Source organism: Ursus maritimus, unplaced genomic scaffold (assembly GCF_017311325.1).
Source record: "Ursus maritimus isolate PB19 unplaced genomic scaffold, ASM1731132v1 scaffold_12, whole genome shotgun sequence".
NCBI lineage: Eukaryota > Metazoa > Chordata > Mammalia > Carnivora > Ursidae > Ursus > Ursus maritimus.
This window is the reverse complement of record NW_024423564.1, coordinates 45,682,403-45,710,087: the sequence shown is the minus strand read 5'-3', so window position 1 is coordinate 45,710,087 and position 27,685 is coordinate 45,682,403. Positions and strand designations below refer to the sequence as shown.

At 36.1% G+C, this 27,685-nt stretch overlaps 1 protein-coding gene across 1 annotated transcript in view; it reads right to left on the bottom strand.

Moving 5' to 3' along the window:
• NEGR1 (neuronal growth regulator 1) overlaps positions 1–27,685 on the bottom strand; it is an 803,476-nt gene that overhangs the window by 183,392 nt on the left and 592,399 nt on the right. Inside the window, exon 5 of the mRNA XM_008690719.1 lies at positions 982–1,102. Coding sequence (XP_008688941.1) covers positions 982–1,102 — 121 coding nt within the window. The remainder of the gene's footprint in view (positions 1–981; positions 1,103–27,685) is intronic.

The window sequence follows — 27,685 nt, the reverse complement described above, 5'->3', positions numbered from 1 at the left end:
CACTAGTTTTCAGTTCAGACATTTAGCTGTCATTAGTCATGAGCCATGGTATAAATAAGTAAACCTCATACATATATATGTTGAACAATATGGAATTGCCAATATTTAGCTTTTTTTGGACTAAAAATGGCAGTTTCATATGGCCCAACCTAGCATTTTGTTGAACACATTCTTCCAACTAGTTTTGAGGCAAAAAATATATATTATAGATAATATCCTCCCCTCTGCATTACATCTTCCAGTTAACCCACAGGGGTCCCACTCTTCTTTGATAGCTTGGTAAGAGCAGCTGAAGAGGTCTGAATGAGCCTACTGGTTGAAAGTAAAGAGAAAGTAGTCAAGTCCTGTCTTCTCTTGTTCAACAGCTCTTGTCAAGGCTTTTCCTGGGGCTCCTCAAGGGGACAATCATATACAGCTAAAGTTACAGTAGCCCTAAAATCCCCTTGGTTAGTCCTTTAACCATGTATTTTATCTCTTCTACAGGCCCTTTAGTGAGAGAATATCTAAAACACAGTGTTCTATAAAATGAAATGTTAAAATGCCTTGCAGGAGAGTAAGGCAGGTGAAAGGGCTGAGACTTCTCAAGGAAGCCAGGCAGAGACAGCAGCTCCGATTGCTTTTGGAGTGCACTCACGAAAGCTGTGCCCAAGTCCTTTAAAAACTGGTTTACTTCCCAAGTAAACATGGTTGCCAGCAAGAGCAATGGTGTGCTGGTTCAGAAAGGAGGGGAAGAAATGAAACGTATCAGCGACGTGGGATTTGCAGGCATTTCTGTGATCACATAAAACCAAAGTGGACATTTCTCCTAGATGCTATTAGCTACTCATCCCTCCCATGTGGGCCCCTTCCGTTTGCCTGCCTGCAAGGAGGCTGCTGAGAATCATTCAAGCCAGTTAAAGAAATGGCTTCAAGTAAGTATCTGAAACACAAACACATTAGCTCAAAGTGCTTGAAACACAGTAATAATCACAAAGTCCTTACTTCTTCTCTCCTTTGTACCATTCAAAGGCCGGAGGCGGCACACCTGCACCTTCGCATCTTATCAATCCACTGCGTCCCGGGGCCACGGTGCCAGATTTAATTTCCTGAATTGTAGGAGCGACTGAAAAAGAAACAAACAAAGAAACTGGTGGGTAAGTAAAACTAATCTTCAGCAGAAATATAACACACATATATTTTTATTCCTTCTATATTCAAAGCAATCTTATGCCTGATAGGCCCAATGCATCACATTTTCAGTGTTTTATGCTTCTAATACAAGACTAGTCATTTTCAGCTTCATTTTTCAAGTTGGACAATAGATGAATGTTCCCAAGGAGTGCAGAGTAAATGCAATACATTTTGGCCTTGCTTCCTGTTGGAAAAATGGCATTGTTGAGGGGAACACTTCATCTGTACTCCAGTCAAGCTACACTCCCATAATAGCTCTCATTTATTGAGTGATCACTGGGAGCCAGTCCCTGGGCTAGGTGCTTTATGTTCATGATTTCCTCACGGTAATACTCTAAGCTAGATGGGATTACCCCAATATCATAAATGTGAAAACTGAAGCTCAGAGAGGTTAAATAATTTATCTAAGGTCACACAGCTACTTAGCTGCAGAATTCGGGCTTAATATTGGCATATTGACTTAGGCATATTGACTCAAAGCCTGAACTTCATTATTCTGGGTTTTCTTCTGCCTGTTCCCTGTGCTTTAGCATATTAGGGGTTTGTTTGGTTGTTTCCTCTATCTGAAATGCTATTCTTTTCCATTTCTACAGATGCGGCCTCCATTAGGTGTCTCCATCCTCTTTCCTGTTGCTCTCGTTGAAAATAGCTTTCCCTTGATGAATAGTTTCTCTAAATCTCTCTCATACTGTGTACTTTCTATCTGGTATTGTAATTATTTATGGGTGTGCCGGGCTTGCTTGTTAGCTGCCTGAAGGCAGGGTGAGTATCTCGTCTATCTTTGCCTGTTCAGAGATCAAAGCAGATAACACGCTGCTTAAAAACCTTTGTAGCATAGCCACTCCTTTACTCATCAAACAGTCGTTGAGCCATCAGTATATGCCAGACACTTCTTAAGGCACAAAGCAGTCCAACTCCCTGATGTGATGAAGTTTATGTTCCAGATGGAGGGAGGAATATGGAGACAGACTATAAGCAGTCAATAAAATAAATAAGTAATTTATATAAAATATTACAAGTTGATAGGAAAGATGGTAAAAAAAATTAGAGCAAGATAAGACAAATATGAACAAGTTATAGATTGCAATTTTATGTAGGGTAATCTGAGGAAGATTCATTGAGAAGGTGAGATTTATGTAAAGACTAGGTGTAGATCAGTGAGTTTGCTCTGTGGCTATCTCGAGAAAGAGACTTCCAGGAAGAGGGAACAGCTTGCAGGAAGGCTTTGAGGCTGAGGCAAGCCTGTTTGCTTGAAAAATACCAAAGATAACCATGTGGTTGAAGCAAAGAGAAAGAAGGGAGATTATCAGGAGATAGAGTGTGAGGGTTAATTTTTTTTAAATAATTTTTTATTTTGTTATATTAGTCACCATACAGCACATCCCCAGTTTCTGATGCAATGTTCCATGATTCATTATCTGCGTATAACACCCAGTGCACCATGCAATATGTGCCCTCCTTAATACCCATCACTGGCCAATCCCGATCCCCCACCCTCCCCTCGGAAGCCCTCAGTTTGTTTCCCAGAGTCCATAGTCTCTCATGGTTAATTTTGTGTCAACTTGACTGCATTGCAGTGTCCAGGTATTTGCTAAACATTTTTTCTGGGTTCGTCTGGTTTCGTATGGAAATAACATTCAAATCAGTGACTCAGTGAAGTGTATGGCCCTCTCCCATGTGGGTGCACACCATAGAGCCCATTGAAGGCCTGAATAGAACAAAATAGAACAAAAGGCAGAGCAAGCCTGACTGCGTGAGGTAAAACACTGGTCTTCTGCCCTCGGACTGAGGTTTATATCATTGGCTCCCCTGGTTCTCACTGGCCTTCAGACTTGGACAGAGCTATACAACTGACTTTCCTAGGTTTTCACTTGCATGCAGCAATTCAGGGGCCTTCTCAGCTTGCATAATCATGTGAGCTAGTCCTCATAATACAATCTCTTTGTGTGTGTGTATGTGTGTCTGTATGTAGATACGTATAAATATGTATGTGTGTATTTATCTATCTAGACATCTATAGATTCATATATAAGTGTGTATATATCCATATAGAAATATATCTATATAGAAATGTAGATATATATACACACATATATATTATTGGTTCTGTTTCTCTGGAGAACCCTGACTAATACATAGGGCCAAAGGATACAAGACCAGAAAGGACCTTGAGGGCCATTTTAAGGACTTGGCTTTACTCTGAGCGAAATGGTGAACTACCATAGAAGAGAGATATAATCCGACTTTGGTTTCAAAGGTATTTTGGCTGCTGTGCTGAGAAAAGACCATAGTGAGGCCAGGAGGGAAGCTGAGAACTTGTAGGAAGCTGGTGCAGTAAGCAAAGCAAGTAATACTGGCAGCTCAGGTTAGGGTGGCCGCACTAGAGGTAGTGAAAGTAATTGGCTTTGGAGTCTGTTGTGAAATTGAAGCCCATAGGATTTTCCTAACAGATGTGAAAAAAAAAGAGAGTCCAGGGTGACTTCATCTGGCTTAACTGGAAGGTTAGAATACCCATGGCCTGAGATGGGTAAGACAATAAATCAATGAGTTTTAGAGAGAAACATTAAGAGTTGTATGCATGTGTCATTTTCTTTTGATAGATTTTATTTTTTAGAGTAATTTCCGTTCACACAAAACAGAGTGGAAGGTATAGAAATCTCCATATACTCCTTGCCCCAACACATGCATAGCCTCTCTGTTATCAACACTCCCCACCATAGCAGTACATTTGTTACAGGGGATGAACCTCCATCGACACATCGTCATCACATAAAATCCATAGTTTACATTAGGTTTCACTCTTGGTGTTGTATAACCTATGGGTTTAGACGGAAGCATAATGACATATAACTATCATTATAATATCTTACAAGTTATTTTCACTGTCCTAAAAATATTCTGTGCTCTGCCTCTTAACCTCCACCACCCTTCCACCCCTGAAAACCACTCTCTTTTGTACTGTTTCCAAAGTTTTGCATTTTCCAGACTGTTACATAGCTGTAATCATAGAGCATGTAACCTTTTCAGATTGGCTTCTTTCCCTTAGTGTTATGCATTTACGGTTCCTCCATATCCTTTCATGGCTTGATAGATCAATTCTTTTTAGCACGGAATAATATTCCATCATCTGGAAGTACCGCAGATTATTCATCCATTCACTTACTAAAAAATATCTTGGTTGCTTCCAAGCATTGGCAATTGTAAATGAAGCAGTTGTAAACATCCACATGCAAGCTTTTGTGTACGTCAGTTTTAAGTTCCTTTGGGTAAATATGAAGGCGTGCAATTGTTGGATCACATGACAAAGGCATGTTTAGTTCTGTAAGAAACTACCAAACAGTTTTCCAAAGTGGCTCTATCATTTTGCATTCCCGCCAGCAATGTATGAGATCGCTTGTTGCTCCACACCTTTGCCGGCATTTGGGGCTGTCAGTGTTCCAGATTGTGGTTGTTCTATTTGGTGTGTAGAGGTATCTCATTGTTTTTAATTTGCACTTCATTGCTGACAGATGACATGGAGCATCTTTTCATATACTTAATTGCTAACTGTATGTCTTTGGCAAAGTTTCTGTTAAGGTCTTTGGCCCATTTTTTAACTGGGTTGTTTATATTCTTATTGAGTTTTAAGAGTTCTTTGCATATTTTGGATAACCAATCTTTATCAGATGTGCCTTTTATGAATACTTTTCCCCAATGTGTGTCTTGTCTTTTCAGACTCTTAACACTGTGTTTCACAGAGCCAAAATTTCTAATTGTAATGAACCCCAGCTTATCAATAATTTCTTCCATGGATGGTGTGTTCCTTTTGGTGTTGCAACTATGTCTATCTTCTATCATATCTATCTTCTAGATATGCATATCTATTTTCATAAATATTTTCTTTTCTATCAACCTTTTTAACATACTACATATTTGAAATAACACTATGGGAAAGTGTTCAACACAACAGGAACCTTGAAAATGCAAATACTAATTCATTCAGACAAATGACCTGAGTAAGTGTGCACTCTGGATATATTTTAGGTTTCTTTAGAAAGCAATAAAAAAGTACAGAGTTTAATGATTTTTCAGTATGCAGTGAATATGAAAACTGTAAACACCCTTACAACAGAACATTGCCTTTCCTTTAAAAAAGACCCTAGGAAATTCATCATTTTCTGTTAAGGGTGATACTTCACTTTGAAATTATAGCACCTCTATTTCTCTGTGGTATTTTTATTCTTAATAGTAAAAGTTCAATTTTTAGTTCTGGAAAGAAAATTGAAAAGAAATATTATTTTTTTTAAAGTGCTTGCTAATAACTTGGTGAAAAATAATAAAAAAGTGTTACCAAAAATATTTGGAGAAGAAAATGTTACAAGATAATACACATGCACGTGTATATATGTATATACATAGTATATATGTAAATATATATTATATATGTGTGTATATATCTATGTGTGTATATGTCTATGTATTTGTGTGTGTATACCTACGTATACACACACAAATATATATATACCCACTCTTTCATACAATATAAGAAATCATTTAATAAATTTAATTATCTTTGTAAAGCAAAATTCACATCTCCCCATAAAAGGCAATAAAATATATAAAAGATATCTATAAATAAAACCCCACTTATTTGTCAATTATTATGATACTTTTTAGCTTGTGAGAGGCATAGGTAGGACTGTATTTCCACTCTTGTTCTCAGAGGCTTTAATCTCTCTTTCTCTCCCTGTCACACTAAGAGGCCATAATCTTTTATAATATCTAACTATTATTGAAGATGAAACAACCATATGCAACAGGAGATCCATCACAAGCTTCTATTGATAACCTGGTTAGTTTAATTACTCTCTTGTTTGTCAAGGGGGCCATGACTCATTATAAACAAAACCATGAAATCCGGAACATTGCCTGAAAACCCATGCGTAATGAACCGAAATAAAATCTAATTTGTCATTAAAAGGCTTTTATGCAGTTCTTTGTGCATATGGCTCAACACTAGGTGTTTTACCACACAAGTTAAAGGGACATGATCCTGTTGTCTAGAGGTTCACAGGCTATTGTGATGGACACCAAAAATGGAAAGATACCTAAAATGTCATATGAAAGCACAGATGAAGAATGAGTCAAAATTAACATTGTACATAAGAAAAAGTCCTAAGAACACTTTGTGTGTTAGACAATTAAAGGGCTATGGTCTACGGGTAACCAATATGGAGAGGGGAATCTGATATAGATTTTATTTTGAGGTTAAAATTATACACTTGAACTTGAAGGCTCTACTGATTTTTCTTGGGGACATGAATGAGTCCTTCTTCATATTATTCTCCCTCTCTTAAAAATGACTGTTCAAGAAGTGGATTCATGTACTTACCTATTCTTCATTCCTTTATCAATTAAATATTTTTATTAGGGACCATGTTAATGAAAAAAAATGGTATTCCTGGCCTCGTAGGGCTAACATTTTTGAGGGGTGTGTGGGTGTGTGTGTGTGTGTGGGTGTGTGGGTGTGTGTTTTTGCATATCCATGCACGTCCAAAAGTAAGTAAGTAAGTAAGTAAGTAAATAAATAAATAAATAAATAGCAAGAAAGTTGTATTAACTGAGATGGGAATTGAGCACAGTAAAAGAAAAAGGAATGCCGAGATGTGTTGTTTTCTGTGGTGCAGTCATGGAGTCCCTTATGGATAAGGCAATATTTGAGCAGAAAATTGAATGATGAGGGAAAAAGAATCATGTGGTCATCTGTAGTAAATTATTACAATAAAAGAAAACAGAAAAGGGAAAGGCCTTGAGTTGAGAGCATGCTTGAGGTGGAAACATGCTTAAAAGGTTTAAGTAGCAGCAAAGTGATCATCATGGCCTGAGCAGATAAGTGAGAGGAAGAATCCAGAAGAGAAGATTGGGCAGGCAGCTGGGGCTCTGATTCTGTAAAGTCTGGTAGCCCCATGGTAAAGCCTTTGAATTTTGTTCTAAGGAGATGAGGTTTTGGAGATTTTCAGCAGAGTGACATGGCTTTATTTACTTTTTGTAAATATCCTGTGGCTGCTGAGTAGATCATGATCTGCCGAAGGGCAGGAGGGGAAACACGCAGAACTGCTAGGAGGATGCTGTAGTAATTTTTAGGATGATGAGAAAGTCATTGGCCAATCCATAAAAAACGAAAGAATTGAGAGGAAATTTAATTAAATAGATCATTGGTCACATTGGACCTGAGTCAACTCATTTTAGTTAACTGGCAGTGACAGGACATTTTTAGTGAAATTCCAAGTTTATGTCATTCTGAACTCTATTATTTTGTGTAAATAAAATAGTTATATGGCCACCAAAATGTCTGATCATATCTAGAAGGTTTCTTTTCTAGAGCACATCTCAGAGACCGTGATGTGCATGTATGCCTAATGAATATTTTATAGAATGAAGCTTTTTCCAAACTTATGAGACCATGGAATTGTAGAAGGTTTTATATTGAAGTCCCGTGGGCCTAATTTTTCTTGGGATTTATTCTGGGTAGTATGTTGGACAGTGGGACTAGTAGATGTCTAAGGTCTAGTCCACATCCTATGTTATGTGATTCATGACTTTTCAGGTCAACAATCACCCCTGGTTCAATAGGCTTCTATGTGCTCATAAGCTATAATGCACTCATGAATTTTATGTGAGGAAAAGGCCATGGTTATTTGCATCATAAGGAATAGTTGCTTATTTGCCAGAAATATATATACCTCACAATAATTATGATTAAGTCTCAAACTGGAGCTATTAACAAGGAATTACAAGTATGTTTAGTGAAGTTGTACAAAACACTCATTTTCCACTAAAAAAAAATGTTCCGTGTTTTAAGAAATCATATTGAGCCCTTCCTAGAAGAGATAACCAAGTGGTAAAATCTGAATGATCGCTCCCAGAACCTAATTCTTTTACCATCATACTCCATTGATCTGTGAATTTTGGCCCTGACCCAGTAGTGTAAGGTGCTTTTACAGGGAATGGGAGTGTAAAGATGGGCGTTTACATGTGTTTGTGTTTCTGGAACTGTTTTTTTCCCCCCCCATAAAGACAGTTTTTGTTTTGCTCAGATGTAACTTCTTCCAATTACACCAAAGAAGCAAAGACAGTGATTACTTGAGCCTCTCAAATTCATAAGTACAATGGCATCCTTTGGAATAGACTGATTCGTGTGCACTGCTGAAATTTAGGAATACTGCCCTGATATCAAATTGTATATGGCCGTGGGCTGAAGCAATTGCATACTGAAATAAATAAATTTTAGAGAAATTTTACTAGACAGATGTGGGGAACAGCAAAGAGCAGATGCTGGGAAAAGCCAGCAGTGAAAGGGTCAAGAAGGGGTATTTAACACCTGTGTGATTAGATGCTCATAAAAGAGGAGTCTTCCCTTTTCATTTACTCAGTGGGATTATTTCCATTCATTGTTTAGCCAGTCATTTCAGGATGAAGATAATTAAAGGTTCTTCATCCAAAACTCCAGGCTCTGCAGGTGCAAGAAACGGAACCTCTGCACTTGGCACCCAATAAGCCTAATCAAGATTCAAGTTTTCTTAGTTACATGACAATAGCCACAAAGACCTTCTTCCTCTCTTGTCATTCTCAGTGGGAGCTTTGATTTTGTACAAAGTCCTATTATCAAAAAGATGAGTGAATCCAAGAATTATTTCAATAGCCTTAGTGAATTTAGGTAGTTCAAATGAAACTCTGTAGCTCCAAAGGCAAACAGATTTGACACCATTCTTCTCCCTCAAAATGATGGACAATGGGGAAGGTGTCATATTAAATAGTTACAACAATAAGGAAGAGTGAGGAATAGTAAAGAGAAGCAAATCATGAGGAAATCTGTCTTACAGATGCTATGTAGGAAAACACTGTGTTGACCAGCCTCAAATAAACAGTCTTTGAAAAAAATTTAAGGTTTCCTGTACCTACCAGAAAACACATCATATAAGAAGTGCTCAATACACAATTGTTACAGATGAGGATGAATGATAGCTGAAAAATTTCTTCCTTGAAGATAGGTTGCACCTTAGGGTAAGGAATAATGACAATCTTTCAAAGGATGTCATGGATCTCACCTCACTGGATCACAAGGTCAATAAACCCTTTCCATGAAGCAAATATGTCCTTGCCTTATGGACTAATTTGATCTTAAAGAAAGCTGAAAACTCCATGATATTGCTAAGAGAAAATTTTTAAAAATAATTTACCTAGTCAGATTAAAAAAAAAATCAAACTATTGGAATATAGTGGAAAAATAATCTTCATCACCTAAAGGACTTTCACACTGAATAACACCTCTGCTCTGTTTTCACAGGGGATGAAAAAAAAAATATTTGTAATGTACCTCCAGCTTCTCCAAGACCTTAAACATTTACACAGTCACAAAATAGTGCAGTGAAAAGGCTTTTCTTTGCAGCCAAAAAAAAAGTGGTTGTAACATTCACTATCTGAGTTCCTTAACCCTTCTAAACCCCAGTTTTCTCAACCATAAAATAAATAATACAGCCTACTTCATAGGATTGCTGTATGGAAAACATAAAAAACTTTATGGAGGCCCAGAAATAAACCCACAATATAGGGTCAATTAATCTTCAAAAAGAAGGCAAGAATATGCACTGGGAAAAAGATAGTCTCTTCAAAGTGTTGGGAAAACTGGACAGCTACACGCAAAACAATGAAACTGGACCACTTTCTCACACCATAAACAAAAATAAACTCAAAATGGATTAAGAACCTAAATGTGAGACCTGAAAGCATAAAAATCCTAGAAGAGAGCACAGGCAGTAATTTCTCTGACATTGGCCATAACAACATCTTCTACATATGTCTACCAAGGCAAGGGAAACAAAAGCAAAAATAAACTATTGGGATTTCATCAAAATAAAAAGCTTCTGAACAGCAAAGGAAATGACCAAGAAAACTAAAAGACAACATACTGAATGGGAGAAGATATTTGCAAACGACATCTGATAAAGGGTCAGTATCCAAAATATATAAAGAACTTATATAACTCAACATCCCAAACCCAAATAGTCCAATTAAAAATAGGCAGAAGACATGAACAGACATTTCTACAAAGAAGACATACAGATGGCCAACAGACACATGAAGTGACGCTCAACATTACTCATCAGGGAAATGCAAATCAAAACCACAATGACATACCACCTGTCAGAATGGTTAAAATCAAAAGCTCAAGGGACAAGTGTTGAGGATGTGGAGAAAAAGGAATCCCCCTGCACTGTTGGTAGGAATACAAACTAGCGCAGCCTAGTAGAAGACTGCATGGAAGCTCAAAAAATTAAAAATAGAACTACCCTGTGATCCAAGTATCACGCTACTGGGTATTTACCCAAAGAACACCAAAACACTAATTCAAAGGGATACAGTCACCCCAATGATTATTGCAGCATTATTTACAATAGCCAAATTATGGAAGCAGCCCAAGTGTCCACAGATAGATGAATGGATAAAGAAGATGTGGTATATATATCATGGAATATTATTCAGCCAAAACAAAGAATGAAATATTGCCATTTGCAACAACATGAATGGAGCTAGAGAGTATAATGCTAAGCGAAATAAGCCAGTTCAGGAAAGACAAAAACTATATGATTTCACTCACATGTGGAATTTAAGAAACCAAACAAATGAACAAAAGAAAAAAAAAAGAAAGAAAGACAAACCAAAAAACAGACTTTTAACTATAAAGAACAAATAGAGGGTTCCCAGAGGGGAGGTGGGTGGGAGTGGGTGAAATAGGTGATGGGGATTAGGAGTACACTTAACTTGATGAGCACTGAGTAATACATGGAATTGTAGAATCATTATATTGTACATCTGAAACTAATATAACACTATAAATTAACTACACTGGAATTAAAAACAAAAACAAACTTCATGAAAAGTGCTACCTTAGTGCTTTGCACTAATTAGCAGCCAATAAAAATATTAGCTATTATTAAACAGGTATTATTACTAGTGAATAGGACATCACAGCTATTCTACCTTTAAGAACATGAGATCATGATAAGATATGGATAGAAAAGGAACTGATTTTTAAAAAATTAATTGTCTTGGTATGGCAAGCATGTGATTAATTTAATTAAAAGCTGTACCAGTATCACTTTTTACTCTCCCAGAATTCCATCCATACCCTGCTTTTTAATTGTAGTTAACCAAAAAAAATCTTCTCTGAAAGACATTTGTGGTAGACCTTGTCTAATTTCTCAATGACCAAAAAGTAAGAGGCTTGGGTTCAATAATGTGATAGAACATCCAAAGCGTATGGAACACAAAGGTGTTCTTTCTAGAAAGATATGCAATTGCGGACATTATGTGTTAGGGCATATAAAAGATCAATGTATTGATTCAGTTAAGCTTATGATTAGATCATTTTCTCTTTCACATGAAAGACAAAGAAAAGTGGAATTTCACATTAAATTCACATGAATTTCACATGAAATTGACTTCAGTTGTTTTATTAAAGGCTCAATATCCATCTTAGAGTACCAAGCTGTGATGTCTGATTCCCTTATGTTTGCACAGGTGCATAAAAAGCAAAATATTTTGTAAAAAAAATCCAGAGCTAAGATATATAACTGCATAGTAAGTCTGATTTTAGGGGCATTGGTGAAGGCCCTTGCACTGTCCCCCTAAACACTCAAAGAAAAATCTGTGCATTGTTTAAAACGACAACATAAGGGATTCTTTTCCTAAACTCACGGTTTAATGCTATTATAATATTTAATTCCTTCAAGGAGGTTAAATATATTGATGCTTTCACTAGTCATTTATATTGTGGTGTGAATGATCAGATATTGTCTTGATTATGAGTGTACATCTGTTAGAGGCCATTGAAGGATGGATGGTTGGGTTGTCTGTGACTCATGAAGTAGATAAAAGAACAGTAAGGAGATAAAGGGTTATATATATAATGAGGAGTTTGTTGGTGCTTAGGCAGAATTCATTCACATCATGCTTTTGGCAAGGGTCAGCAGTAGGGAAATTACAGCTTGAAGTAGCTGTCCCCTTATAGTCAGCAATGCTCACTTCAGTGATGCATCCACTGTAAAATATGTCTGAGATTTATTGGGCCACCAGCTGTATCAACAGGAATTAAATGGTTCACTGTTTTCCTAGCTGTTCACCAAACTTTCTTTCTTTAGACTTTATTCATGATTTGATCTTGTCTCTGTTGTCAGTCATGCTGAAATTATAGCTGAATGTGATTGATTTGGATACAGTGGACAAGTTTGCAAGAATTTTGAAGCTGGGACTCTCCAAAGGCATCTCTAGTCTCAGCACGTACGATCTTGCAACACAAGGTGCTCATCAGTACATACTTTCTGCGTCCCTAAATGTTTGCATGCATTGTTTTCATGTTGAAGTGATTATGAATTTCCTGATACAAAAATTATTTCTTCATGAATCCCTCCAAAATAAAGATTAGAAGAATTCAGATGCTCTCTTTAGATTACTTATAAAACATGAAAATATTCTTGGGAAACTTTTTCTCATGGGGAAAATCTAGCTATGTTAATCAGTCAAGATATGTTATTTAAGCTTCTATTATGTTTATTGTTATGTTTTAAGTCATAGTACATTTTCAAAGGTTAGAACTGATCTGTCAGAATAGAAATAAACTAGACATAGAAATTTAAGATTTTTGCCATCAATGTAAACAATGACACCAATAAAGATGTACTTGGTAATAGATGGGGAAAACATTGGTGGAAGTTTTCCTCAGGCTCATTCTCACCAGATCAAATTTCCCTCTGACATCAGGGCCAGCTTCCTCCAAGGACCTACTAGGAAACCCAAAGGTACCAGGGAGCCTTGGGCTGGTATGACTCTGCCCTCTGTGAATACTCACTGAATCAGATTTGTTAGTTGACTAAATGGTTTATTATTTTTTTTGTTTCTGTGGCCTTCAATAATCTTAAAATAGCACATTTAAAAAGTTGATTAAAATTCAGTTATTAAAATTATTTAATTCTGAAAAATGAATAATTCATATTGCTAATATATTCCAAAGAATTACTTTCCAAACACACTGTCTTGGAGGAAGAGAAAAGAAAGGCTTTGAGTAGCTAGAAAAAAAAAAAAAAAAGGGAAATTAAGAAAAAAAATTTATATTATAGAAATATAGTTGTAAACTACCTTTTCTTTTTGCCCACTGCCCTCAAACGCATAAATGTTAGAAGTCTAGCAAGACTATAGGAAATGTGCTAAGTGAACGACATTTTTCAAAACTATATGCACAGATTCCCTAGTAAGAAAATGAACATTAAATGGAACCACTTCTACCTCTCCATTTATTTTGAGGTGGCAATCAGCTGTGTGCTCATACCTGCATCCTGGAGTTTGTACTGTTATAGAATTTCTGTATGGTTCAAAGAGTAAAGAAACAGAGGTCATGACTGTGGAACAAGACATGCTTTATCCATCGACTTGTTCTGAACTTATGAACAAGGAGAAAAACAACATAGCAAGAAGTGATTCTAGTTGTAGAATTGAAAGGTAATTTTTCTTCCCATCTGAAAAACACAGTTTTAGCTACTTCTATCTATGGAGAAAGAGAGCTAGATCAGAGCAAACACAGTAAGTAGTAACTAAGAGCCAAAGAATACGAAGACATAAAGTAGGAGAGACATTTACCTACAAATAAGGTATCTTAGAGAAATAAAAAGATGTGGGAGGAGGGATGGCAGAAAAACTGTAATTTTCAGAAACAATAGTATAGGTGTATTTGAAACTAAGAATGTTTAACAAGGGAAAAAATGTCACCCTTCCTAAAATGATTAAATAAAACGTGGTTTGAGAAAACTCTGCCTAACAGCAAAAGTAATTTGACAACTGAAGGGTGTGTCAGGAAAGGGAAAATCTGACAGACAAATAAGAATTTCTATGTCAGCAAGAGTAGCGCATAAATAAATTATTAGAGAAAATGTTTAGGCTCTTTCCTCTTCTGCTCAGAAATATATATATGCCTAAAATGCAGCTGATACCCTTCTTATAATCTCAATCTTATTTACTGCCTCTTACGTCAAAATCACTAGATTTCTCACTATTTATTGCTCTCATCCTGCAAAGCTTATCTGTGCATTTGATGAACAGTTACTATTGCCATTTCATCAATGTCATTACAAAACATTTCCAAGTCTTGAGAGACTGTAATCTTGTAGATTCTGCCTTTAAAATGCATTTTATCACTCCTTACCACCTCATAGCTATCATGCTGGTGCAAGCCAGCATTACCTCCGGCTTGAAATATTGGAAGTTTCCTAACTGGTACCCCTGCTTCTGCCCTTGTTCTCTAGACTGGCCATTCTCAATATAGCAGCCATAGTGTTTCTATTAAAACAAGTCAAATCCTCATTCTTGCTACTACACAACCACAGCCTGGCTTCCCCTTCCATTCAGCATACAAGTCAAATTCATTACAGTGATCCACAAAACCCTAAACGATCTGGCTCTCCTGCCTTCCCTCTGGCCACATTTCTGTTCTTTCTTCCATAATCTTCTCTGGCCACACTGAACTACCTGATATTCATGGAACATACACCAAGAATGTCCCTACTCCAGGCTCTTTATACTTGGTACTTCCTCAGTCTGAAATACTCAGCCTTCCGACATCTTCATTTCTTGCTTGCATCCACATTGCCTCTAGTTTGTGCTCCAATTCCACCACATTGAAGAGGACTTTCCTGTTCCTCTATATAAAATACTACTACTATTCCCTTATCCCACAACTCCTTTCTTAGCCATCCTCACTGTTCTCTGTACCAACAATTTCCATCTGACATAGTATGTATTTACTTTTTTATTTGCTGATTGTCTCTTTTCCTTCCCTGGAAAGTACAATCCACGAAGAAACACTCTTTTTTTGTTCAACGATGTATCCTAGACTAGTGCCTGGAACATAGTAGGCACTCAATAAAAAGTAAAAGATATATTATTACTGTTGAATGAATAAAAATTAAAACAACCATTCAACTCTCTGTTACAAAAATATGGCAAATCTTGATGTAAGCCAAGGCAGATGTCATAGTGTCATTTCTCTTTGCTGAATAGAAAATTTCTGTACATTATCATTTGTATGTTTAAAATTTCTAATAGTGTGTGCCTATAAAACGAATAATGCAATGTCTGCAAATATATCACCTTAGTGTTTTTGGTAAGTTTTGCTATATAATAATACCTTATGTTTTTTCACCCCTTCATACTGAATTAGATTAATATATATCTATGTGTGTATATATGTTTTTAATATATAATAAATATGTTTTATATATTTCTATAGTATATATATAAATATGTTCTATATTATATATGTAATTAAATTTAATGTATTCCTTAGAGTACTTAGATATGACTTATAATAAATCATCTGAAATTAAATGGTTAATTTTAGTGTTTCATTTTTATATATTATACAGTATCACATGTAACACTATATAACTCAGCCTAAAATACAATATAGATGGGTGCTGAGTTGTAGAAAAAATTCAAGCAGTATTTCTATCACACCACCCAATATACTTTAGTTCAGAAAGCAATCACAGATAAACTTTAGGCTTATTTCCTGTTTTACTTAGCCATTGTCACAATAATACCATGTAAGAAATAACCACTACGACTTAGTGACAGGTATCAATATCGATTTCTCATTCATGTGTCTTAGTCTCTGTCATATCTGTAATGCCCATTAGTCAAAGCAGTCATATAGTCAAGTCTGTCATCAATGGGGCTAAGAAATATCCTATGTACATTTGGAGGGGGTGGGAGATAATTTTGCCAAGGAATTATCCAGACCATTACTTGTAGGTAGACTTTTCCAAAGTCATTCAGGCTCAAAGTTGCTTCCATACCAAAGCCAAAGAGAGCTCGGTGGGTGTGCCTTGAAAAGGAAAGTTTGTTTCATTTTCTGCTAAGGAAATGGAGTGTCTGAAATGAATTGTGAATTTTAGAGTGATGTAATGCGAGTGATTCTGACTGAAGATCTACTGCAGAGAACAGAACTGCCATGGAAACCAAAAGGACAGCAGGTGCTAGGCAGACCCAGTGCTGTGGAAAGGTAGCATGTCAGGAAGGTGTTATTAGAGCACCCAGAAAGGTTGATATGAGGACCCATCCTAGGAAGACTCCCTACTTTTTCAGCTGCCATAAATGAAATGCATTTGAAAACTGGAAGATATTTTTCCATGTTCATATGCCATCTACAGATTCAATATTTATTCTGAGTTATTGTCTCTTCTCTTATTCATTAATTTACTCAGTGCTATTGGTCAAGGATATATTAAAATGGTTCTTAGAGAAGCTCAGGGCTCTAGTGAAATTAGGAACTGGCTAATAATGTGTCCTAAACTTTTGTGTTTCTCTAAGGCCTAGCCCAGTATGAGGAAAATGGCAGACACTTCAAAAACATTCATTGAATAAATGAATGTGATGAATGAATGAACTATAAAATATTGGGATCCTATGATCTTACTAAAATTTATACTCCAGCTTTTTTCAACTTCATATGGTTAAATTCTAATGAGTTACAGTGTTAATGGGTTTATTAGGTTCATGTAATACATAAGTGATACTTAATGGCATTCATACTATATGACCAAATGTTGATATCAATGGCATTTCCTAATAATGTACATTTCTCAAATAATTTCTTTAATAAATTAATTTTTAGTGAGAAAGGATATAGAAATAGAATTTCTGGGCATAGTTCACCTAAAATTTAATCTAAAGCTAATAATTTCTCTGGAAAAGTCATACACGCTAGACATAAAGGGCTCTATTTTGATTAAAAAAATGGATATGCTTGCTAAGGAAAGGAGTATTTATTTTAACTAGAAATCTTTGTTATTAGTTGAATCTGAAACATACATATGAGTCCAAACAATTATTTACTTTGTGTGTAAGTTGCAAGATTTGAGTATAGTCCCTCCTTATTCACATTTCACAACCTCCAGTGGATGTCTGAAATCTTGGATGGTATAGAACCCCAAGTAGATTACGTTTTTCCCATACATAGATACCTATGATAATAATTTAAGAATTAAGCACAGTAAAGGATTAATGACAATACTTAATAATAAAATAGAACAATTTTAATGATATACTATAATAAAAGCTACATGGATTTGGTCTCTTTCTCTCAAAATATCTTATCATACTATACTCACCGTTATTCTTCCTGTAATGATGTAAGATGATAAAGGACCTATGTGATGACAGGAAGTGAGGTGAATGATGTAGGTAATGTGATCTAATGTTAGGGTTCTTTTTTTTTTTTTTTAAGATTTTATTTATTTATTTGACAGAGAGAGAGACAGCCAGCCAGAGAGGGAACACAAGCAGGGGGAGTGGGAGAGGAAGAAGCAGGCTCCCAGCGTAGAAGCCTGATGTGGGGCTGGATCCCAGAACGCCGGGATCATGCCTTGAGCCGAAGGCAGACACTTAACGACTGAGCCACCCAGGCGCCCCTAGCATTAGGGTTCTAAGACCTTCTGATCACACGTCAGAAGGAGGATCATGTACTTCCAGACCATGATTGGCCATGGGTAACTGAAATCCTGGAAAGGGAAACTGCAGATAAAAGGGGACTATTGTATAAGCTAGAAAGTTGATCTGTGTATACTGGGCATACTGGAAACTGTTTATGGGTTTGTTTATAAAAGACACAGGGCAGATTTTTTTCAGAACAGTGTTAGAAGTGATAATATGTGCTGCTTCTTTGTCATTTTGGCTAAATGCTCAGTTTAGTATTTCTGCCTAAATTTGAGTTCACCGTTTTTTAAAATGGAAATTCACAGTTGGAGGAAAGTATGATTATAGTGTAAAAAGTATAAAGACTGGTCAAGATAATGCTCCCCATTGAGTCTATTATCTTCAAGCTCTTTCCAGTGTGTTCCACTATGTGCCCCATGAAATAATGGTCCATCATGGTTTTTATGATTTTCTTACTCAAGTAATCCTATAAGGTGGCTTTGTAATAGCATCCAATAAAACTATTTTAATGTGGTTTTGTGGTGTGTGTGGTGTGTGTGGTGTGCTTTAGCTCTGTTTCTTCTAAAATGGAAATAAGTCTGCATTTGGTAACTGAACCAAATGTTTCCAGGGCATTTTAAATGCATAATTCATAAAGACCAAAAATGGCAAAACAATGCACAGACTCTACTAGCATTCATTTCGCTATGGAAAATATGCAAAAACACTAGGTAGAGCAGGTTTTGTCTTTTAACATTTTAATGAGCTTTGGGACTTTCATGCATATTAGTTATGTTGCCCTAATTACTCATTATAATTCTAATGTGCATTTTATATTTAATTACATTGCTTATAAAGATTTGGTATGGACAGTAAATTATTATAACTAGCATGTGCATAATGATTATGAACTGAATTTATTAACTTTTATACCAGCATTTAGTGTTGGTAACTTTCATTTTCACCTTGGTGATTAACCACATTGTCTGATTAAACAAATATTTGTGTGGAATTAATTGTAAATGACAAAGAACCATGCCCAGTTTTTTGCTTTTTGCCAATTCTCATCAAACTTTATTTTTAGTTTTCTTAGCTTATTTCATTGCTAGACAAGCTCATTTCAAAATGTTAAAGTAAATATTATTATTTTTTCTTAATTATTTAAAAGATTTTAAGCCTGTTAAGACATTTCATCAGGGAGCTCAATGTCAGATGTTTAGAAGCTTTCTGTTAGGATAGGTAAAGTTAAGTGGTTTTTCTGAGATGTTAGCTCATACACATCCTAAATGTAAAGGTATGCATTTAAAAAATAATAATTCTCACATTTTGTAAACATTGAGAATAGCTGTCTTCTATCAACAAGATTTTCTCTTCCCATTTGGCATTTCCACAGTCTTAGATGTTAATTCTTTGCCAGATTGTTCATATTAAAAAAAAACAAAAACACATACACGCAACAGCTTCAGATTCATTTTCCATCCTTGAAATTTAGTACAGGGCTCTGTATCAAGTGGGCAATCAATACATGTTAATTGATAATTAGGATGATAATAAGGTTTTCTTGTAAAAATTCACATTCACTTAGAGGGAAATAAAAATTACAAGAACCTGAATGTGAATGAAATTATAACTTTATCAGATGAAGTCTGTATTTTAGGACTCTAGTTAGTCTTATTCCTAACCCAGGTAATATTTACTTTCAAAAAACAAAGGAGGGTAGGAAAGACAAAGATGAGAGAAGAATTAGTGAGGAGGGTTTTTTTGTTTTTGTTTTTTTTTTAAAGATTTTATTTATTCATTTGACAGAGAGAGACAGCCAGCGAGAGAGGGAACACAAGCAGGGGGAGTGGGAGAGGAAGAAGCAGGCTCCCAGCAGAGGAGTCTGATGTGGGGCTCGATCCCAGAACACCGGGATCACGCCCTGAGCCGATGGCAGACGCTTAACGACTGAGCCACCCAGGCGCCCCTAGTGAGGAGGTTTTTAACTGAAAAATTCCTTTATATGGTATAGCAGTTAAGACCTTTGTTTATTTTGCAGAGCAATGTACGTAGCTAACATTCATCTTCTTGAATGTCCTCCAGTATCATCTATCCACTGATAAACGTGGTATTTATGTATGTACATATATAATTATGTAGGCACAGATGCATTCGATATTCATTTATATATAGGTACATTAGTATATATGTATACATTTGCATAGATTTTTAAATTAAAAACCATTAATTTGTTATCTGTTGACCACTTAGGATATAGATATAATAATCTCATATGCCATCCCATTGTTTACTATGTACTGAAATTACTAGTTCACTCTTTGAATTACTGTTATAAAAACAATCATCTATAGATTGTATGACACTTATTTATATATATATATTAATTGATATCATTGAATTTCTATAAGTATTATTAATAATAAAGTCATTGGATTATTTTATGCAAATTATAATATACAATTATATACAGAAGAATATACATACAGCTATGTAGTAATACAGTGTATCATTATTTAAAAAGTAATGCTATTATCTCCTTTAGTACATTGTAGTCTCTAAGGTAGAATTTATTCCTTAGTTACTTTTTTTCCCCTGCATATAGCAAATATTTACTGAGTATTTATTGCATGTCAGATACTATACTATGGCCTTAGCAACTAGAACTATGCCTTACACATAATAAATTTTGTAATCTGAGAGAATAGATGAGTGAGTTATAGTTTGTCTACTGTATAGTCTAATGACTTATGGGAAAGCTTTTTCAGGATTATTTTTCGTTTAGTAGGCTGTTCTAAGAGGGGAACATAATGAACTGATAGGTGAAACTTCCTATCAATCCATTAAATATTTTCATTGCAAGATTCTCTGAATATTTATATAATTTCATGAATTAATTAATAAGGTATTTCGTTAAGAAATAAACATAACCACATACCTTTTTTAAAGTATTTCCAACAAGATTTAATTCTAAAATCTTAAATTACTTTGAAATTGAGCTTCTGCCAAATTGTACATTGTGTGTGGTAACATGGCCATACTAGAGTCAATAAAAATGCTTCCTGTTTTTTACTGATATTTTTGTCATCCATGCGTTTCATCCAACATGCCCCTGGTCTAGAAATGAAATATTAACACTAGGAGCTCTCCAGATCACCTACCCAGTGATGCTATGGGGGAAACAAAATGAACTACACCGGAAAGACTCCAAGTGCTGCCACCAACATCCCACATATGAACTTGGAAGAAAAGTAGAGTGTGAGAGACAGTTGCAAAGAGTATCAAACTCACATTCAAGAGCCATTCAGTTCTGCCTCCAGTGATGGTACACCTATGGTCCCTGACAAGTCTATTGTTATTACCAATCTCCTATTTGGTTAAGACAATTTGTGTCTTTTTTGTTAAAAATTAACGACTGAAGTCTATGTAAAGAAAACTTTTTATTGTTTTTTTCTCATCTTATTTTTTCAGTCTTAAAAAAATATGTTGCCTTTAAAGACTCCTCAAATAGAACAACACACAACCCCCTCCCCCAAAAAGGAGGCTGGAAGTGCCTTTTTGATACCTGGAGTTCCCTGTCACTGGTGGATGTCACAGAAATTCTTTGTCATCACTTCAGTAAATATATACTAAAGTCCCTTGGCAGTCACTGATCTAATATTTACACTTTTAACTTTTACTTAGTGATTTCAAAGGCCCATTACTTGTACTGTTGGCAATTTCTCTGTGGTGCAAGTTGAATCTTGTGTGATTATATTGCAGGTAAGGTGGACTGGAGGAATTTGAGTCTAAAATTGTGAAAATTGGCTCAGTTCATTTAGCAGTCAAGGGTTGAACTATGGAAGTTTCAAGAGGAATGGAAGGTCCTAAGGGAAGGGATTAACTCTACTGCGAATTGGGAAGAAATGTTCATTCCCAAAGGAAGGCTCTTGATTTAATATATTTGGTTTCTTTCTACCCACATGCTCACTCCTACTCAAAGAAGAAAGAACAGGGATGCCTGGATGGCTCAGTCCATTAAGTGTATGCCTTTGGCTCAGGTCATGATCCCAGGTCCAGTTCCCTGTTGGGCTCCCTGCTAAGCAGGAGCCCGCTTCTCCCTCTGCCTGCTGCTCGCCCTGCCTGTGCTCTCTCAATCTCTCTGACAAATAAATAAATAAAATCTTAAAAAAAAAGAACAACTGAAATTTGTAAGTGTAGAAGAGCAATGATTATTACAGATGGACGCTTCTTTCTCTCTACCCTTGGGTAGCTGTATTCCGCTCAGTAACCCCACGAAGGAGCTGTCCAAAAGCAGGCAGCCTGTATGGAGAGGTCTATGATTTTCCAGGTGTGTCTATAAGTGGAAGGTAAGTTCACTTCTTGGAGTGTTACAAGCCAGTGCATTGGGCCAGAAACCTTGAGAAAAAGACAAGGAGATGGATTTAAAGAGCATTCAGAGAAAGAAGGTTTTGGAGGGGCCAGGCTATTTTGGACTTGGAATTATAGGTACTCTGTGGGTAATTTTTAATAATTTTGTGGTTGTCTTTGAACTGCTCTGACCAAAAATGCAGACTTAGGTTTTAGGTGTGGGTCCTATGGGATGTTCAATTAGCTTGTGGGTCTTTGTCCTGGATCCATGTCCTGGGAAAATGACTTTTATGATACAGGTAAGCAGAAATATTATATAGAAATGAGGTCATTTCTAACAGGAGTGGCCTGAGTATGCAGGCAGACCATGCCTGAATTAAAGCAAAGAACAGGTGGGCCCAGTGGGTGGTCTCAGCAAAATGTTAGAGCAATACACCGGGCCAACTATGGCAAACACAGGCCGCTCTAGGGGGCCTTGGAAGGCACCAGCCAAGCTGGCTACGATGTGTAGGCTTAACTTTGAACTCTACTGGCACAAGTAGCCTGGTTATGTAGATGATGTGGGATCTCCCATACTTCTTTTTTTAAGATTTTATTTATTCATTTGACACCGAGAGAGAGCACATGTATGCAGAGCGCAGGCAGAGGGAAAGGGAGAAGCAGGCTCCCTGCTGAGCAGAGAGCCCTAAGCGCAACTCGAATCCATGACCCTGAAATCATGACCTGAGCCTAAGGCAGACACTTAACCAACTGAGCCACTTAGGAGCCCCGGGATCTTGCATACTTCTAATGTGATTTTCAGCCAGGTACAAGGTGAAAGGCCAGATCCTTTTCATTGCAAAGAACCTGAATTCTCAAATAGGTAGAAAGTGCCAGTTCAGCTGTCACAAATTTTGTTTCTCTTTTACGTTTTGAATTTATGGCAGGACTGAAAGAGGAGACTCTGAAGGGGCTAACCTTGGAAACACAAGGTTTGTCCACAGGTCCTTAAGAGTCATTCCCCACTATTGTCTCACATTGAGTCTGGACTTATTAATTACACAACCACAGGAAATGGCTTTTGATTGCTGAGATCCAAATTATGACTTTATTCAGGGAAGAGTCCTAGATTTTATCGATATATAAAAAAGAACTGGAACCCTTAATATAAAGAGAATATTCTATCTTCTTGGATGGAAGTAGAGAAATAATTCAATAACACTGATGCATTTTTAAAAGGGGGTTCTAAAAAGGCCTGGGCAGAAATAAGGGATCAGGTTTGCTCAGGAAGTTAAGGAAAAAATGGAAGGATACAAAATACTTGCTTCAGTCATAATGGAGGAGCAATGGATGAATGGAAACAGGAAAAAAAAAAAAAGGAATCCAGACTAATTAAATGGTAGAGCCAGTCCAAATAGATCTTAAGGGGGGACATGGCATACTAAAAGCCTAAAGACAGTGATATATAGGAGAAAAGGATATCTGGTTTCAACTGCTTTCAGTCCGGGTTTCACAGAGGGGAGATTTGTTTAATTATTACTAGCTCAAAACAAAACAAGCACCTCTCCTGTTCCCCCTTCAAAAAAACAAAACAAATTATCATTTTGGCTGTGGGGTGAATCTAATATTGGAGGAGAGAGAGAGAGGATGGGAGAGAACAGTAAGAAACATATTATAGTAATCAAGGTCAAGGTACAGAAGTAGATTTCCAGTGGTAGGGATGCAAAATGAGAAAGGATTTAAGAAAATTATTTGAGAGGCAAAATTGATGGTTTTAGTTATAGATTAGATATGAGGAGAGAGGAAGATGGGGATGTTAAAAATTACTCCTGGGTTTTTGGCTAGCACAATTGGATGGATGATCATGACAGCAGAAAATAATGCAAATGGGTTGATGACAGAAGGAGGATAGGAATCCTAAGTTCAGTTTGGGAGTATACTAAGTTTAAGATGCTCTTGAAGCATAAGGATCAATATCAGATGAAGAGATGGGTAGAAAGGTCTAGGGCCCAGAGAAAGCTGGCCTGGGTATGAATGTTTGAGTCATCCGTGCGCAGGTGCAAATTAACGTCATGGGAAGGCATCAAATTGTAGGATTGAGAAAGAGCTTTTAAAAAAGTGGTGTCTCCTACTTTGTTACAATGCACTTTAAGAATCCTTCATATTGTCTAGTCGTGCTACTCAAATACTATATTGATTACCAACAAATATTTTATGTTCTTGACCTGAGAAAAATAAAATTGTATAAAAGTGGAGAATGTTTAAAAAAAAGAAAAAGCAAACAAACACTTGAAGACAAACTAAATCAAAGATAGAAGCAATTGGTGGGGTGCCTGGGTGGCCCAGTGGGTTAAACACTTGACTTCTGCTCAGGTCATGAACTCGGGGTCCTGGGATTGAGCCCCATATTGGGCTCCCTGCTCAGCGGGGTGTCTGCTTGTCCCTCTCCCTCTGCCCTTTCTCCTGCTTGTGTTTTCACTGTCTTTCTCTCAAGTAAATAAATAAAATAAAAAAGATAAAGTAACAGGTATCTTAAAAGTGTCTTAATCTTTCTCATGTACATATAATAATCTGTATTATACAAATATAGATGAATTATTCATGCCCTTTAAATATTTTCTGAATAGAAATTCTTAGAGTGGTAGTGTTATGGTAGACCTGGAAACAATGAAATATTTTGTTTAAAATGTATTACATTAAGTTCTGTAAACGATTATTTTTAGTTTCGTCAAAAGAGAAACTAAGTAATAGAAGAAATAAAAAATTCAAGAGATGTAAAGAAAATAATTTCTATTTCTAATTCGTTTCAGGGAAATTAATAATCTGGAAGTTCCCTATGTATATTTCATACCTTCATAGTCTTTATTAAACCATTTCCTTTTTATATCTTTTAGTTTTTATTTTTATTATCAAAATGTTGGAAATATTTTTTTTTTTTTGAAAGGCAAAGGTAAATAGACTTCCATGTGAGGAGTGAAACTCTGGGAGATTAGAATTACTGTTAAGACTAGGTTTATCCTGGAATGATGGATTGACAGGAAATAGCACTGAATCATTGTCATCAAAAGGCAAGCTTCTCTACTTTGAGAGAAGATTCCATAAGATTCTATCAGATTTCAATGTCTAAGAGACAGCATCAAAAAATACTTTCCAGACATTCACAATATATTTGTATCTGATTTTATAGAATGCCTATACTATTTTGAGTTGCTACTATATTGTTTGTCATTTAAAAAAAATTACAAAAATGGTTATGTTCTTAACTGAATGTTATGGAGACTTTGGCAACAAACATAAAATATGTGTTCTATTCAGCAACAAGCTGGGTAGTATTTATATGCTTAGAGCTCTTTAGTGATCTTTTATCATATACTCAAGGTCCTGTTTCTATAGTAGCCCGTAAACATGAATACAGGTCCTTACAAGCATTTATGTGGGGAACAGGAGCAGGGTGAATAAGGAAACATTTGTCACATGATATGAGGAGTACCAACAATTTGTTCTAGGTCTCCCCTTGACAGAGAGGGGAAAAAAAAGTTTTTACAATATTTCCCAAAGTCATGGGTGCTAATAATAGACTGATGAGTCTCAACACATCCCATTTATGTGAACTGCTTTGCTGTGGGCTCCCCCTCATAAGCATACGTCTAAACCAACAAATATGCCAGCACATTATTACATAGTGTCAAGCTCCAAGTTTTTTTAGAAACAAATATTCATTAAGTAACTTATATATCACAGAACTTTAGAGCATTTACAGATTTAATAGAACAAATTCTGCTCATTTCAGAAAGTTGGGCTTTTCCCATATTATTGCTTGACTACATGTTCAGCTACACATGATCATCCAAAAGTAAAATATCCCAATATAAAATTAAAGGAGTGCTTAGTTTAATAGAGATGGACTTCAGAATGAGGATAGTCTTTAGGTATATAATTGGTTTTATGCATTCTGATTTCTATAGATAGTATCCTAGTAAAAATAGAAGAAAAATCTAAATGTTCACTGTTCATAGAAATTACATAAACAATCTATATAAAATTTTTAAATTATAATAGTAATTAAGATAGAATAAGGAACCAGCCCCATTCATGTCGATATAGTTAATCAATATTTAATATGTATATCTTTGTCTAGGAGAAAGAGAATAAGAGAAGAAGAAAAGGAAGAAGAGGAAGAGGATAAAGGGAAGAGAAAAAAAAGAGGAATCATCTGAATAATAAGGTTGGTAGAGACATATAGACGTCACTGTCTCCAAGCCTCATAAATCCAATCTCTCCTCACTCATACAGACCCCAGACAAATACTAATAATGATAATTAATCTAAATTAAGCATAAACTGTGTGTCAGAAACAACAAAGTTCCTCAAATGCTTTATCTTACTTAAGAACCACATTGTCTGGTGCTATTTTATTTTCATCTTAGAGATGAAAAAGCTGCAGTTAGAGAGGTTAAGTAACCTTCCTAAGTTCACTTAGCTGACAAATTAGATTCAAATCCAGATCTGTCCGACTCAGACATTTTCATTATATAGATAAACATAGATCATTCTACAAACAGTTTGGACATGGCTATCTCTGCTCAATTAATTTCATCATGAGAGAATATTCTTTTCATCTCAATTAAGTTACCGCTTCTTCTTTGAAGCCCAGCTAAATCCTCCCAGAAAGGCATCATGCCTCCCTCCCCTGTGTTCTCATCTTGTGGATCACTTGGGACCTGTTAGCATGGCAGCACAGTGCCGCTTTGGAATAGATTTAAATTCTTTATGAGTCTTTGAGCAAATTCCCTAACCTCCATAATCCTGTTTACTCATTGGTAAAATGGGAATAACACCTTCACTGTAGAGCTGCTGTGAAAATCAGATTATGAAAATAAAGCATTTAGCAAGTGCCTGGCTCAAGAAAGGAACTCAAAAAACAAGAATATCTGTTCGATGTTTGATTCTCTGAGTAGGATGTAAGCTACACAGTGATAAGAACAGAGTCATTCTTCATTTTCTCACATTAACTAGACGAGCGAGCATATATGAATACAGAAAATTAAAAAGTAGGATATAATATTCTAATTATATCCTACCCCAATGAAAGACAACATATATGACCAGCACTAGCATCGATTGTGCACTTATTCCATGCCAGGAACTATTCTAAGCACTTTTCATATGTCAACTCATTTAACTTTCACAAGTCTATAACTACTATCATGATTTCCATTTCATACCTGAGACTGAGAGGTAAGGTGTCTGAGGTCACACCCTTAATGGCTACTGTCTTACGGATCCTAAACCTTTGCATTTAGTAACACTTTGTGTTCTCAGAGAGAGCCATTATTAATATACTAGAGCATTTCCCATGGCATTTTCACATGCAGCCATAATGCTGGCTGTTAGTATTTTCTGGAACCTTTAAGAATCCCTTTGTTCCCCATATTCAGAATCTTTCACTGGATAATAATACCACAGTGCTCAAAGACTGAGAGAAAAAATGACTTCTAACTTTTAACAGCTGTACTCATCCTCATTGCACCTGTTACAGGTGGAAGGAATAAGATATACTAGGAGTTAAAATAAGCTATACCCCAAATTCACACCCTCACATGAGAGCTGAAGCCTCCTGTATGCAGGTAGCAGTGTGTCAAAGGGAACGCACATTCTTCTTCTTCTTCTTCTTTTTTTTTTTGGT